The sequence below is a fragment of the Diuraphis noxia genome, unplaced genomic scaffold (genome assembly GCF_037042655.1).
Source record: "Diuraphis noxia isolate RWA-SAM2 unplaced genomic scaffold, SU_Dnox_SAM2 contig0004, whole genome shotgun sequence".
NCBI classification, from domain to species: domain Eukaryota; kingdom Metazoa; phylum Arthropoda; class Insecta; order Hemiptera; family Aphididae; genus Diuraphis; species Diuraphis noxia.
Window position 1 is genome coordinate 12,728,124 of NW_028301714.1, and position 17,202 is coordinate 12,745,325.

General features: G+C 28.0%; 4 protein-coding genes across 4 annotated transcripts; 3 read left to right on the forward strand and 1 right to left on the reverse strand.

Moving 5' to 3' along the window:
* Positions 1-321: 321 nt before the first annotated feature.
* LOC107173599 (protein FMC1 homolog) lies at positions 322-940 on the reverse strand. Its single transcript, XM_015524195.2, has one exon. It carries the CDS (start codon positions 712-714, stop codon positions 388-390), a length of 327 nt encoding a protein of 108 aa, XP_015379681.1. The 5' UTR covers positions 715-940; the 3' UTR covers positions 322-387.
* Positions 941-1,265: 325 nt separating this feature from the next.
* Gp93 (heat shock protein 90 Gp93) lies at positions 1,266-6,181 on the forward strand. The gene is made up of 9 exons (XM_015524194.2): positions 1,266-1,474; positions 1,559-1,663; positions 2,709-2,869; positions 2,935-3,051; positions 3,541-3,872; positions 3,943-4,662; positions 4,737-5,142; positions 5,226-5,496; positions 5,628-6,181. The coding sequence occupies exons 1-9, from the start codon at positions 1,414-1,416 to the stop codon at positions 5,819-5,821; spliced, it is 2,367 nt and encodes a 788-aa protein (XP_015379680.2). The 5' UTR covers positions 1,266-1,413; the 3' UTR covers positions 5,822-6,181.
* Positions 6,182-7,980: 1,799 nt separating this feature from the next.
* On the forward strand, positions 7,981-12,103 carry Rpt4 (Regulatory particle triple-A ATPase 4). The gene is made up of 8 exons (XM_015524204.2): positions 7,981-8,241; positions 8,957-9,036; positions 9,098-9,137; positions 9,202-9,437; positions 9,499-9,648; positions 10,635-10,859; positions 10,922-11,084; positions 11,795-12,103. The coding sequence occupies exons 1-8, from the start codon at positions 8,139-8,141 to the stop codon at positions 11,983-11,985; spliced, it is 1,188 nt and encodes a 395-aa protein (XP_015379690.2). The 5' UTR covers positions 7,981-8,138; the 3' UTR covers positions 11,986-12,103.
* Positions 12,104-13,890: 1,787 nt separating this feature from the next.
* Positions 13,891-16,236, forward strand: GPHR (Golgi pH regulator). The gene is made up of 2 exons (XM_015524175.2): positions 13,891-14,109; positions 14,432-16,236. Exon 2 carries the CDS (start codon positions 14,577-14,579, stop codon positions 15,939-15,941), a length of 1,365 nt encoding a protein of 454 aa, XP_015379661.1. The 5' UTR covers positions 13,891-14,109; positions 14,432-14,576; the 3' UTR covers positions 15,942-16,236.
* Positions 16,237-17,202: the final 966 nt, after the last annotated feature.

Consider the following 17,202-nt stretch of genomic DNA (forward strand, 5'->3'; position numbering starts at 1 on the left):
CTCAAAACACCACTATTACAGGATAAAAGTGATAAATATGTGATCTTTATGATCTTTATTAGGTTTTGTATGTTATGTAACCTTATGTTAAGCGAAAAGTTTAGAGATTTAAAAGCATAAATTATACCGTTTATGTAAGAGGTGTGAGGAATAAGGATTACATTTACAAGTATTGTGATAAATAGATCACTTGTAATAAAACAAATGATTTTGAATGGTTCCAAATTTGTTTGAAACCAATTTTTAAAATACACTAAAGGTTACCCCAATAACTTAAATAATAGAGATGTCCAATAGGACATAAAATTATTGAAAATGAAATATTATCTTAACACTTTAATGATTTTCACAGAAAACTATTTACATATAGAGAAATAATTCTACACTTTAATTGTCTTTATCGTTCGTGGGTGCAGATGGTAGTCTAAAACCAATCATATCCGCAGTTTCTTGAACGGTTTTTTCTCGTTTCTGATGTTTGTCTGTGAGCTCGCGGCATATACGCTGCGATCGTATATACTGCAAGTAAGTTTCAGCAACCCAGATCATCTCATCTGGTCCACGGCAGTACTGCGCCGAGGTGACTTTATTTGATCGATATTCAGATAGTATCAACCGCATTAAAGGTCGGTTGAGCAATTTGCCGTCAGATGTAACATACCGGAATTCACGGGTCAGCGATCGCAGGAGGGCAAGCGACGTCTTTCCAAACATTTTGGATGCGTTTCGCGAGTCTTGGATCTTCTATACGAAGAACCGGCTTTCCTAACAAATATCCTAAAACACTAAGTAAACGCCTGCCGTGGGAATGCGGGACGAGTTGCGTACTTGCGTATTAACTATTAATTGTTAATTAATCAAATTTGAAATTACTAATTAGATTAGTTAATAGTTACAGAAGATAATAAAAATAAAATTGTTATTATCACTTTTATCATTTCTGTTATCTTAGTTAGCAACCGGCTCTGCACGCCAACCATAGACCGGACCTATAAAATTAAACCTTTTATTATGTCTATGGTCTACGACGATGCCAACAGCTGCAGCTTGAAAACCTGCATCCACTCACAAAACTAATCCGGTATTGGTACGTTCTATGGCGTGCCGCATGAATCAAAGTGACGTCACCAGCCTCACGTCTTGTTTTTCCGAAGGAAAGCCACATAGTTGCTCCCGATTGGCCAGTTCCGTGTTCGTGTAGCGTTTCGATTGGTCTACGTTAATAAGTTATAATTCGGCGGTACGTATCCATATTACGGTTGTTTTTTACGGTGCCCGGTGCCCAGTGCATACTGCACATCACTTCAGACTCGGCAGTTCACTGACATCCTAGAGCGTTTCACAGTTACTCTGGTTGGGTTATTCTGACTACAAACATTTCGTGTCTATTCGTTGACCAAAATTTGCATCGATATGTTTGAACTCAAGTATCTTATACTTGTGGTTTTGGCCCTAGCATTTTCACCATTAACCGGTAAGTTTGCTTTGGACTCTTTTTAATTAACTCTTAGACGAATAATTTCTGATAAATTACAAACTATATTGCTGCTACCCTTAGAACGATGTGTAGCCGAAGAATTAGATGGTGAAGAAGGAGAAATAATAAAAACATTTACTGTTGACGCAACTGTTGACGGTGTCAGTAAAGAAGGAGCAGTTACTGGTAACATTTTTATAATTTATTTTTTATGTTTTGGGTTAAATAGTGTACCACAGGCATTTAATAAGATTAACGTAGTGAAATTGTGTTCTTAATAAATTAGTTCAGGTAAATTTAGAACACATATTATTTTTTTTTAATACCTAATATTTCTGTTACACCATTTCAATAAAGTAAAAAGATTAAATTTAAAAAGTTAAACCTAATCACTTAAAATTAAAACAATTTAAAAAATATGTGCATATCATTAATTTTTATTCTTGCATTTAAGTTATAGGTACATACCTATAAAATCAATTAATTACATCTTTATAAACGTCTATCTGCTTCTTTTTATTATATTTCTTTATGAAAAAAAAAAAAATTTTCAACAATTATTAAATATAATAGTTAGATAAAAATAAATTTCATACATATGATTTATTAATTAACAGCACAAAATTTAATTTTAAACCAATAAGTTAGTAAGTATTTTAGGTATTTTAAAATTGGAGATCAATTAAAAGTGTACAGTTAGACTCTACCTCCTTCACTTAGAGTTTATTAAATATTTTATCATTCTAGAAGTATAATTAATTATTCAATAGAAAGTAAAATAAATATTCTTACTATTTATGACATTCCTGAAAAAAAACTTTTTATTTGTTTTTAGGACGGTAAGTATACTGTAAATTCTTGTACATAATTTTTTTTTTTTAACTGTGGTTGATTATCTAGATATAAAATATATAAAGTAATATAAAAACAATTAAGATTATTATTATGATTAAATATGTAGTAAATATTTTGTGAACAGGTGATTAATGCATTAAATTCACAATATTGTTAGAACAAGTTATCTCTTTTAGGAAGCTTTAAGGCTTTTCACTCTTTAATTTTTATGTCAGTATTATTAGATTATCAATTAAGAGCATTGTTCAGGTCTGTAACAGATATTAAAGAAAAAAAACTATTACAAAATTGCAAACCTTATAACTTAGACAATCAAGTAGTATTAATAGTTTTAACTGTTATATATCTAAAATGCTAAAATAAAATATTATTTCAGATGATAAGGTAGCTATAGTTGAAGAAGAGCGCATTAAATTAGATGGATTAAATGCCGCACAGTTACGAGAACTGAAGGAACAAGCAGAAACATTTACTTTCCAAGCTGAAGTTAATCGAATGATGAAACTTATTATCAACTCACTGTATAGAAATAAAGAAGTAAATATTATTTTTTAATCGTTTTGATAAAAATAAAATAACAAGTTTATTGTTTTTTTTTTCAGATTTACTTAAGAGAACTTATTTCAAATGCTTCAGATGCTTTAGATAAAATAAGATTATTAGCATTGTCTAATTCTAACCTTTTAGATGCAACTAATGAACTTTCTATCAGAATTAAGGTAATGTATAATATTAATTATTTTTAGGATTATATTTAAAATTAATACATATATAATATATATATATATATATATATATTGACACAATTGGTTTATGAGATTTATTTATTCAATTATTAATTAAAATTAAAAGTAAGCAATTTATTTTCATTCCATCTATGTACATAGTTATAGGTTGTACCACCTATGTAAATAATTTATATTATTTATATATTTGTTTTATATGATAGACAAATACTTGGTATATTTCTGGGTATAACTTAATTATAAATGTCAAAAAACATTTGAATCAAATACGTTAAGTTTTATTAACTTTGGTTTGTAGTAACAGTTTATTTTATCAAAACTATTATATTTCTATTGCACTTCTACCACTCATTATTAAATGGAAATTTAACTCTTAAGTACATATTATTTTACTGAAGTTTATTAGGTAATAATTATCAGTTTAATGCAATTGATTTTTAATAATTAAATATTGTTAACTAGGTGAACAAAGAATCTGGTATGTTGCATATAACTGATACAGGAATAGGTATGACTCGTGAAGATCTGGTAAGAAATCTGGGTACCATAGCTAAATCTGGTACAGCTGAGTTTTTAAGTAATTTGAACTCTGGAGAAGGTCAAGATAAGAATATGAATGACATGATTGGACAATTTGGAGTTGGATTTTATTCTGCTTTTCTTGTTGCTGATAAAGTTTTGGTTACCACTAAGCACAATGATGATAAACAATATATATGGGAATCAGATGCCAACAGTTTTTCTATTGTTGAAGACCCTAGAGGACCAACACTTAAGAGAGGAACACAAATTAGGTATGTTTAAATTAATATTTAAAAATTCTATCTCTTCTAATTTAATTTAATTTTTGTTTCATTTTTTTAGTTTACAACTGAAAGAAGAAGCCATGGATAATTTAGAAATAGATACTCTGAGAAATTTAGTGAAAAAATACTCCCAGTTTATCAACTTCCCTATTTATTTATGGTCAAGCAAAACTGAAACTGTAGAAGAACCAATTGAAGAAGATGAGCAGTCAGAAAATGAAGAAAAATTAGAAGAAGATGATGCAGCTGTAGAAGATGCCAAAGAAGAAACACCAAAAACCAAAAAGGTAGATAAGACTGTTTGGGATTGGGAAATCCTCAATAACCATAAACCTATATGGACTCGAAAACCTGATAATGTAGAAGAAAATGAGTATAATGAGTTTTATAAGGCCCTAACTAAAGATACAAAGGATCCATTGAGTTATACACATTTTAATGCTGAAGGCGAAGTATCATTTAAATCCTTGCTTTATGTTCCATCTGCACAACCATCAGATACCTTTAACAAATATGGAACTGTAACAGACAACATTAAGCTTTATGTTAGAAGAGTATTTATAACAGATGAATTTACTGATTTATTACCAAAGTATTTAAGTTTCCTTCAAGGAATTGTAGATTCTGATGATTTACCATTGAATGTTTCTCGTGAAGTATTACAACAACATAAGCTACTTAAAATCATCAAGAAAAAACTCATTCGTAAAGCATTAGATATGCTTAAAAAATTAGATCCTGAATCGTACAAGAAATTTTGGGCTGAATATTCTACAAAGTAAGTGAATAATGATAATGAAGTAATTTATGAACGTTTTAATTGGGACTATTCTAATTTTCTTCAATTTTTAGCATTAAATTGGGCATTATTGAAGATCCATCTAATCGAGCACGTCTTGCCAAGTTGCTGCGATTCCAATCTTCTGTTGAAGAGACTCCTACATCATTAGCAGATTATGTAAAACGTATGAGTGAAAAGCAGGAACATATTTATTACATTGCTGGTTCTAGTAAAGCAGAACTTGAACGATCTCCTTTTGTTGAGGGCATTATTCGCAAGGGATATGAAGTTCTGTATCTAATTGAAGCTGTCGATGAATACACATTATCAGCTATTCCAGAGTTTGAAGGTAAAAAGTTCCAAAATGTGGCCAAAGAAGGTGTTTCTCTTTCTGAAAATAAAGAAAAGGCTGAAGAATTGAAAGCTCAATTTGAACCACTTACGAAATGGTTAGGCGAAAATGCTCTTAAAGATCAGGTGAGTTGAGAAAATCATATTACAATTTTTTATTTTTGTATATCTCTTTTATCATGTGATATTTCTATGAGTGTATTGTTTAGATTTCAAAAGCAGTTGTATCAGATCGTTTGGCTGAATCACCATGTGCTCTTGTTGCTGGAATGTTTGGTTGGACTGGTAATATGGAAAGATTAGCCTTATCTAATGCTCACCAAAAAGCTGATGATCCACAAAGAGAGTTTTATTTAAAGCAGCGTAAATCTCTTGAAATAAACCCGCGCCACCCTCTTATAAAGGATTTGTTAAGAAGGGTAAGAGATGATCCTGATGACCAAAAAGCAAAAGATATTGCAGTTATGTTGTTTAGAACAGGTAATTTGATTTTGTCAATGTATTGGTTTAATATGTTTAAAAACTATATTTCATTATCATAACTAATAAATAATAATAAAAGAATGCAATATTTTATTTAATAGTAATTAAGTATCTATTTTTATTATTAGCAACATTACGGTCAGGATTTATGCTCCAAGAATCTGCAGATTTTGCTGAAAGCGTTGAAGTTCTAATGAGGCAATCATTAGGCATTCCATTAGATGAAAAAGTTAGTTATGATGATGAAGAATCTGTTAGTGATCAACAAATAGATGAAGAGGAGGAAGATAAAGAAGAATCCCCAGAACATGAAGAATTATAATACGAGTTGAAAAATATATTATTTTAAAGATAGACTGTATCAGTTTATCTAATTATAAGTCTGATTTGCGACATTTTTGCATATAATTCGAATAAGTAAAATATTTATAATTATATATTTACCAGTAGCACTTTAAATTTTGTATGAATTTTTTCCTATGAAATATCAAATCACATATTATATTTTGTAACATTTAAAAAAATCTGTATAATTTAATATCTTTTCTAGTGGGTTATTAGTTCACTATACTACATAACATTTACTGTACAAATTATTAATTATAAAAATATTTATTTGTTTGATTTATTAGAATAATTTTTGTCTTTCAAATTGTAATACAAAGTTGTTTTAATAATTGTCTATGTTTGTACATTTATTACTAAAATTGCGAATTATGCATCTGTATAAAATAACAAAATAAACTAATCGATTTTTGTATAAATCGACAAACAGCGATATAAAAGGTTATTGAATAAACTATGCAATTATTCCATTAGTTGTTTCTATTAAAAAAAAAAAAATAGGTGCAAGTGGAAACTGTTTGGTACACGTAATAATGTAATCTAAGTGTGGCAAGTATTTGTTGGTGAATACTAGTGGCTGCGGACGGTGACTGGCGAGTACTCTCAATCGCATTGCATGACTGATAAAGATACATTTATTTATTACCCATCTATATCCATGGAAATGGGTATCAGGGTGTTAGCAGCACTATTACTACAGAACAACTCCCAGTGTTTCCACAATTCAGCGTACGACCGCGTCTCACTATTTCACTAATCTACAATCAATTCTTTAATTGTTCATTCGAACCTAAAAAAGTTAATTGTTAATAATTATTTATAAATGAATTATACATATAGTATATTAATATATTATTTATAAATGAATTATACATATAGTATATTAATATATTATTTATAAATGAATTATACATATAGTATATTAATATATTATTTATAAATGAATTATACATATAGTATATTAATATATTATTTATAACAAGAATTTTGAACATAGATATTGTATAACGTTGACATATAATGTAGAAGATCTTCTAAAGTTTTTAAGATTGTGCTCTACCGCCTCTACCTGTATACTGTAATTTTATTATATTCAATAGTTACTCTGTGTTATACAAAATAAATTAATAATATTTTTAATTTTAATATAATATCATTAATATCTATTAATAGTTTTCATGATGTGTAGTGGACGGGTTTGCACAGCGCACACTGCGAAAAATGCTCTAATGGGTATGGCATAAATAGCCACATAATATGCATTATAATAACAGTATTTTACACAATTAAAAATATATTAGTATTTTGTATATTATCTTTAATAAGGTCTTTAATCGTTGTTCCACATGCATTTTCATGACTCATCGGAAAGTGCCTCGGTTATGGGTTCTATGCACGGTTTAAGATAGAATGGTTGAGCGACGATTCATACAATCCCACGGTACATTACGGCGAACGGGCGGAAAAGTTTCTTCTCAAATAAATGTTTTTTCTCACTGGATACTAGCGCTTCCAGTGCCAACATGGCGTATCACTAAATGTTGGCACCAAAAACAATAATCCCAGACGGCATTTTACTATTTTTTACTATTTAGCCATACCACAAAATAGAAAATAATATATAGAATTTTATTCTGTATGACTGTTAATATACTACAGTATATAGCAATAGTCATACACGTCATAAACAGCGATAAAGGATGCAGCTGCTGGTATTAGATTGGAAAGCTACTAAATGCCAATATAAAATTGACATTTGTTAAAAAAAAATACATTGTAAAGTTCTTCTACGTTTTCAATCATAAAGTATTATGAAGGTTATAATAATTAATTATTATTATATAGACATATAGTATTAACTATTTAAATTATTATTATTTAATAAAGAATATCAAGAGTATCGTGGTAATTTAGTAGATCCGAGATCGCGCCACGGGGCACTGGGCAGTGAGTTTTTCATATTTTTTGATAAGAAACTCTACTGCCGAAATATCAGACCTCGTCGCTTAACCATGGTTTTATGGTTATGGTATTTCAGTGTTCATCATTATTTATATCCCAAAGATTAATGACTATATACCATGGTTACCAGTGATCTTTTGCGATATGTTTTTGTGCTAGTCATCATGATAAGACAAATCGAGAATAGTGAGACGCAAGAAATAAGAATATTAAATACAAAAACAGAAACAATCCTTTGATTTGATTTAATATTTTGTTTGCCGAATTGAAATTTTAGTTTTAATTGCAACTTATACAGTTATTATTTGTTGTATTTAATTAATTACCTTAACATGACATCGGTTACTCCAGTTGATCCTGTAAGGGAGAAAATTTTACAAGAGAATCGTAAGAAACTTATTGAACATAAAGAGATTTCTAGTCGTCTGAAAGGAAGTAAGTAAAATAGTATATTTGGTACTATTATTTTTTCTTAGTTTAAGATATAATATTCTAAATCTACTATTTAAAACTAAGTTTTTATTTTAATAATCCTCCTTTCCCTCCTTTGAGCTTAATTGCGTAAACAATATAAGTATATTATATTATTTTATATATTTTAGTAATTTGATTACATTTATTTTAATATAATTTAATATATATATAACCATAATAGTACGTTTTTATTGGTTTTTGTTCTATATTTATACCAAAAATCAATAGTACCTATTAATATTTAGTATGTAATATTCATCTGGTACAGCAGTTCCCTACCTTTTTGAGACTATTACCCATAAGTCAGGTTAGATATTTACAAATACCCCCCGACCCAAAAAAAAGTATTGAGTAAAAAAAAAAACAAAATAAAATATATATTATTATAATTTAATTTACAGTCATAATATACATGTGTAAATGGATAATAAATACTTAAAATACAAATAGATAATTTAACTCTTACCCCTCAAAAAATTGTGTTTTTAATCCCTTAGGGGGTAATTACCCACAGGTTGGGAACAGCTGATCTAGTATTTACTATCTAGTAAAATGTGTTTTTAATAATGGAAATAAAATATTTTTAAAACAAGTTTATGTAATTAAATTAAGTAATACATTTTAATTAGTGTTTTTGAATATATTGTACCTGATTTAATATTTGTTAACTTAACAGTGCGAGAACAAGCAAAAGAGCTTACAAAACAGTATGACAAATCTGAAAATGACTTAAAGGCTCTCCAGAGTGTTGGTCAAGTAAGTTAAACATAACATCCACTCTAAAAACTAAATACTTATTTCAAATTATTATTTTTAGATTGTAGGCGAAGTTTTAAAGCAATTAACTGAAGACAAGTGTAAGTTTCTTTAAATTTCAAATGATGGTAAAAATATTAATTAATAATGATATTCATTAACTAGTTATTGTAAAAGCTACAAATGGCCCACGCTATGTAGTTGGATGTAGACGTCAACTTGATAAAGCAAAATTAAAAGCTGGTACTCGAGTGGCATTAGATATGACTACATTAACCGTAATGCGTTATTTGCCACGTGAAGTAGATCCATTGGTTTATAAAATGTCTCATGAAGATCCTGGTGAAGTTACTTATTCAGCTATTGGTGGATTATCTGAGCAGATCCGTGAACTGCGAGAAGTATATATTTTTATTTTCTCATGTTGGTATTAATTCAGTCTAGTAAAAGTAATATTTCTAGGTTATTGAATTACCGTTGTTAAATCCAGAATTGTTTCAACGTGTTGGAATAACTCCTCCTAAAGGCTGCTTACTTTATGGCCCTCCAGGTACAGGAAAAACATTATTGGCTAGAGCTGTAGCTAGTCAACTGGATGCCAATTTCTTAAAAGTAAGTTATTTATTATCATTATATATATCAAAACAACAAAGTTACCAGTTAATACATTAAAATTTCGATAAACTGTGCTCAAAACTTCCTTGATAACTGTGTTACAAGTAGTTTTATTATTATGGTCAGACAAATGTTTTATATTGCACACAAATAAACTCTATTGACAAATGTTATTTACGTTTTTAACTTGGTCATTGAATATTGCAATTTGCAACTATAGAGTATTTCAATAAGGACGCTCGATGTTTCATTGGGCAAAAAACAAGTTGTGTGTGAGATATCTATTCAATTTTTATTTTATTTTAATGAACATTATATAGCAATATTATTATGTATGGAATATAATATCGTTGAAATGTCGGCCACATCCTCACACAATTATGTACAACAATGGATATTCTGTGTGAACGATTTGAGGGCATGTGATATCACATAATAGCGACATAAACTGGCTTCCAAGATTGTGCGATTTAACGCCTTTAGACTTTTTTTCTGGGCTATCTTAAATCACAGGTCTATGCAAATAAACCAAAAACTATTGATGCTTTCTAAGTTAACAAAACCAATCTAGCAAATTCAACTGGATTTATGTGACAAAGTGATAGAAAATTGGACCTTCTGAATACGTGCCACCAAGCAAAGCTATAGTAGTTATTTAAACGACGTTCATTAAAATAAAATAAAAATTGAGTGAATATCTTACACACAACTTGTCATTTTTACAATAAAACATCGAGTAACCTTATTGAAATGCCCTGTATTTTGATTAATCACGGTTTCATTTATCTGTTAGACCACTTCCCACCATTACCTCAGATAATCAATGTTCTTTTGTTTTGTTTAAATGTGTGGTATATTGTGTTATGTTTAAATAATATTCAATTAAATTAATTTAAAATTAATTAGTTACTCTGTAGTTATTGAATTACCTCATTATTCTGATAATTTAAATTCTTAAACGTAAAAAACATATTTTAATTTAGGTTGTGTCAAGTGCAATTGTTGATAAATATATTGGTGAGAGTGCTCGTCTCATTCGTGAGATGTTCAACTATGCTAGAGATCATCAACCGTGTATCATATTTATGGATGAAATTGATGCTATTGGTGGTCGTCGATTTTCTGAAGGAACATCTGCTGATCGTGAAATTCAAAGAACGCTTATGGAACTTTTAAATCAAATGGATGGTTTTGATTCATTAGGTCAAGTATGTAATAGTTTAATATTTATTTTAAAGTTATGTAATTTTTGATAGTAATTACTTAATAGGTTAAAATGATCATGGCTACTAATCGACCTGATACGTTGGATCCAGCTTTATTAAGACCTGGACGTTTGGATCGTAAAATTGAAATTCCATTGCCTAATGAACAAGCTCGTTTAGACATCTTGAAAATACACGCTGCTCCTATTACTAAACAAGGAGAAATTGGTTTGTATTTACTTTACATTTATCGACATAATATGTAATTAAAAGGGAAGTTTGATATATATTTCACACCATAAATCAGCAATAATTGTAGTCACTCCTAGATCATAAATTGTGGATGGAGCTACAGCGTATTATTTTGAAGCCGATATTAGCGACGAGTCTCTAAATTGTGTTTGATATGTGCATGCGCTATTTATTTTGTTTCATAATTATCTATAAGCTGTACCCAAGGTCAAAATATAACAATATAACATGTGGATAAATAAGCGACAAATTAATCGCACATGTGCATATCGAACACCTAATTCAATGACCCATCGCTTATGTCAGCATCTTCATTCTTTTGTATTGGTATAATACACTGAGCCTCTATTCATAGTATATGATCTAAGGAGTCACTACTACAGCAAAAATTCAATGATATGTATATATGTATATAAATTTCATTTTTAAAAATAATTTGAAACCAACAAATTTCTATTTCTTTTTTAAATATTCGCAAATTAGTATTTCATGGTATAATAAGTAAATTTAACTTACAATAAAATATGCAATTTAATTTTTCACCAGTTAAATGATTATTCACTAATCGAAAGTATAAACCTAAAGTATTTTTTTTTTTTACTTATACATTATAATTTTTTTTTAAAAGATGCGCTGTTCATAATTTATAAACAAAATGTATTTTATTTAAAATTATTATTTTTTAGACTATGAAGCTATCGTAAAATTATCCGATAATTTTAATGGTGCTGATTTGCGTAATGTGTGCACAGAGGCTGGTCTCTTTGCTATACGAGCTGAAAAAGACTATGTGACTCATGAAGATTTCATGAAAGCTGTCAGAAAAGTATCAGATAATAAAAATTTGGAATCTAAATTAGATTATAAACCAATATAAATAATTGTATTTGTAAGCTGAGATATTGTATCACTATATCATGCCTGTAAGAGATGTATTTAAAGTGTTAACAAAAACGATGATTATTGTCATTAATAAAACAATAGCATTTCTATTATTACGATTATATACATATTAAACCTTACTTTTATACTTTGTAATATTGTAAAAAGTATCCGTAATATCTACTAGAAATACAGTTTATTTTATATTTAATTTGATAAATATTTGAAAAATGATTTTATCTTCTCAAATGTATGTAAATTATAATAACTTTCCATATTAAAAACACTTTTATCATAAAAAAATAAAACTGACATTCAGTATTTAATTAAATTTGTCTTATAAACTTAATTAAGAACATTTAAATTTTTGAAACTGGATATCAAAGATTATATTCAGATAATATGTCTTTATAAAGTATTTGAACATGTTTACTTTATTATACAAATTTGATGTATGTTAAATGATACTGGGACTAGGTACTATGGTAAAATAGTATTTAGAACATTAACCCAACTTTCCCATTATTTAGTTTTTACCATAGACAATAATATTATTATTATGTCTATGCTTTTTACATTCTACTGGGACTATATAAATAACTTTAGTTATTCAACGAATAAATCATATTGAAAAATCGGGTCTTAGTCATACTTCTTACCTGCCTAATAAAAATATATTCATATTAAAAATAGTATAATCTAAGACATGATAAGTAATCATAGCATTTATTTTACTATTAACAATTATTAATTAATATGTTTATGAAAACTAAATTCTAAATTAAGGAAGTAATAACAGTGATATTAACATAATTTCTATTTCCATATATGTTTATAAATAAACATCAATTTATGGCTTTATGTTTTTATACATATAATATGATATTTCAATTACCATAATAATTTTTTGTGATATCAATTAACTTCGTTTTACGCTAAAATGTTTAAAATTTTATATTTAATCTGAATAAAGTCCTGTTTGAAGTGGCTTATAACATAGCAATGAAAAACCACTAATATATCTTCTCTAAGCGACCTAATTGACTAATTTAAGTTATTAAAAGGGAAGTGCCTTATGTCTCGACCTTGTCTTCTAAGACCGTAGATAGGACAATCCTATACTCGCCCATACTGGCTCCATAAGGATTCCCGGTATTTTTTGGTGAAGAGACAAAAATATAAAATTATAAGAGGCCTTTGTATTAAAAAAATTACAATAAAATATGTACTTATGTTTGATAAAAAATTTGAGCTAATACATTTTAGAAATACATAAAAATTAAAACTTATTTTTTAATTTCTTATTATTTTAGTGTTGAGTAATAAATATTATTATCAATAATAATCGAACCCTTATAACTTAGATATCTCTTAACTCCATAGCCCTAAAAAATATCTATAAATTTAAATAAGTCTTTTATAGTTCTACATAGGACGATCTATGCTTTATTTTCAGTTATGGACTGAGAATACTAAGATATCTAACTAAGTTCGTGTTCCCAGTTGATCAACTTGATGTACTATTAATGAATAAATGGTGGTACTATCTAGTATTCTAGTCATAGCAATAATATTGTCTATGCTTAAAATCTTAGATCATAAACTAAGATAAATTTGCCCTGAATACGATGATGAAATTATAATTTTAATACGATTTTTAGTTTTCTAATTATAATTTTTTAAAGTTAATAAAGTCAAGTATATCCAATATGGGTTAATTATACTCCAAGCAGCCTCGGCTTTGACCGCCGCGCAGACTGGCGGAGAAATTATTGTGCGATGTTTTATGATTTTTGTGCAGGCGGCCAGCAGAGTTTGGCCTCCTTATCTCTAGTCTTCATACTTAAAATTTTTGATAAAAAAGAGTTATAGAATTATCAAAAATTAATAACATAAAGATATTATTATCATATTACGGATAAACTTACGTGTACAATTTTAAATTTTGAGTTATTACTTATTTTGATTTTTGTATAAAACTGAAGTACGGTTTACCAGATTTTTATGTTTATTTAATAATAGAAAAACTAAAAATTTAGATACTTATTTTCAAACAATGAAGCTTATTGGAAATTAACATACGTTTTTAATTGAAGCCTTAAGATCGTATTATTATTAGGTGAGGCATTCATTATATACTTATACTACGTATTGTAATTATAAAAAATTCTTTCAATCCTTGTAAATCATTACAGTAAAAACAAATATATTAAAAATTATTTATTAAACTGAAAATCAATACCATCTTTTTATCAGAAACTTGGATATTTAGGTTTAATAATTGAATTTTTATATTTGTAGATATCTATTTAATAAGTACCTACCTATTTATTATAAATATGTGTTCTTTACTATTTTACTGTAACATTTGTGTTGATAGTATATTTTTTTTATTCTCACAAATTTGAAAGTTAATATTGTTTTTTCTTGATTTATTGTAGTGTTAGTATGCCCACCTCATTCATACTAATATGGTTTATATGAATACAATGTCGTATGCTGGGATGATGCAGAAAATAATGTCCACATAACAAAATAGAAATGTAAATGTAAATCATTTGTATTAAATTAACATCAACTGTCAATATGGAGTTCAGTACACATTTTGTGTTTGATGTTTTTGTGATTTTCTTATCACAGACTGTTTTCTTTATGTGTGGTTGGGTATATTTTGTCAAGAAACTATTTAAAGACTATGAAGTGCATCACAAAACAATTCAACTTATATTCTCAGTCACTTTCTGTTTATCCTGTACAATGTTTGAATTAATCATATTCGAAATTGTCGGTGTACTAGAACCCAGCTCTCGCTATATATTTTGGAATATAATACTTTACAAAATGTTATTTATGGTTGTTGTACTTATACCATTTTATTTATGTTATTTTACGTTGAGTAATATGTATCCATTTTTTCAAAAGAAAGTTGGAATTTTGGCTTCAGTTATTTGGATATTATATTTATTCTTATTTTGGAAAATGGGTGACCCATTTCCTATGTTACCACAAGAAAAAAAAGGCCATTTATTTATAGAAAACTGTATTAGCAGAATTGGCGTGATTGGTGTAACAGTTATGGCATTACTGTCTGGTTTTGGTGCTGTTAACTACCCTTATTCTTCGATGGCATATTTTATAAAAGCAGTAACTGGAGATGATGTCATAAATGTGGAAAAACAACTTCTTCAAACAATAGATGTTATTACAGCTAAGAAAAAAAAAATTTTATTGGCAGAAACTAATGCTGGTGTGAGTACTTTTGGATTTATGGACATCTTAAAAAGGGTCAAGTCAAATGTATCTAGTGATTTAAGGGGAATTAAAAGTGATATTAAAGCATTAGAAGAACTTAGTAGACATTTGTTTTTGGACACACACGATCTGAACAACACTCTGGAGCGTACTGCTTGGGCCAAAACATGGAAAGGAAAATACTTCAATTTCTTAGGTTATTTTTTCTCGTTATATTGTGTCTGGAAAATAATCATATCCACATTAAATATAATGTTACAAAGAGTTGGCAAAAAAGATCCAGTTACAAGGGGAATGGAGATTTTAGTTGAATTAGTTGGCATTGATGTTGATGTATCATTTTGGTCACAACATGTGTCATTTTTATTGGTTGGCTGTATTGCATTCACATCAATAAGAGGTCTCCTATTAACTTTAACTAAGTTTTTCTATGCACTTTCTAGCAGTAAATCATCAAATATTATTGTATTAATATTTGCTCAACTTATGGGTATGTATTTTGTATCGTCTGTACTATTAATGCGTATGAACATGCCAGCTGAGTATAGAGCTATTATTACAGAAGTACTTGGTGATCTACAGTTTAGTTTTTACCATCGCTGGTTTGATGTAATATTTTTAGTAAGTGCAGTATCATCTCTAACATTTTTAACATTTGCTCACAAGCAGAGTAAAGTAGACCTACCACCAATGATTTAATATTTAATTATTGTCTGATTAATCATATTATATTTTTATATATATATATATATGAAGTATATACTTAATGATTGTAATTATTAAATATGATTTATATAAAAAGATAATTGTTTTTTTGTCACAATAAATTTTAATTTAATACTTAAATCTAATTTTATATTATTAATGTGAATGTAATATAATATTTATTTTTTTTCTGTTAATATTTTTTTATAAATGTATTCTAATGATCTCATAGTTTAATGTTTTAAGTGATGTATAAGTATAAAATAAATATTACTTAAATGCCCAAAAATGTGTTTTTATAATCGTAAAAAGTTAAAATGTTGAATTATATTCAATTTCTTAAATAACTTGTAACATTTAATTTTGATATGCAGTGGTTGAACAGAAAATTTAGAATATTTACAAATTGTAATGTATTTAGGTTTTCCTTCTATGTGTTAATGAAAATTAATAAAAAGGGTGTTTGGCTTTAATGAGTTAATTGGTTTTACTCTCATTGTCTACTGATCAGCTATAAAATATAACACAACTCACAGGGTAAAGATAATTTCATTTATAATTATAATTTAAATAAACAATGTATGTGTGATATTGTGTAATCATATAAAATATATTTGGTATAACTCTAAAACAAATTATCGTAGATACATCAAATTTTCATTGAATGTTTATATTAGCATTTTCTATACACCATAAAAATTTCAAAATATTTTTACCTGTTTTAAGTTTCCAATTTTAGATTCTGAGAGAAGCAATGATCAATTGATCTTAAAATGTGTGTGTTTTTTTTCGTCTATGTATACAATAATTTATCGAAATAATGCTTCGATTTTCAACTTTAGTTGCATTTCCGGTGGGAAAGTGAATGTATAATTAGTGTATTGGGGATGTTGAAATTCTCAGTAGTTTTCAAAAGCGCTGGAAATGTTTACGCAAAATCGATTTTAAATATTGGTGTAATAACTGTAACTCCAACGTCGTATCCTACGCGAATCCGACCAACGCATCAAAAAACAAAACAGTTTGTGTTTTGTTGCATCGGACGCATCGTATTGCGACAGAATAATATGGCCAATTGCCATGGCGTCGCATCTAGCATTGGTAGATTCTCATAGGACATGGCATAAAACAAATTACCGTAGACACACTATAGGCACATGATATTTTCATTGTAAGTTTATACTGGTATTTTCTATACTTGATATAATATTTTTTATATTTTTATGTTAATTGTAGACATTTGAAATTTGAAATT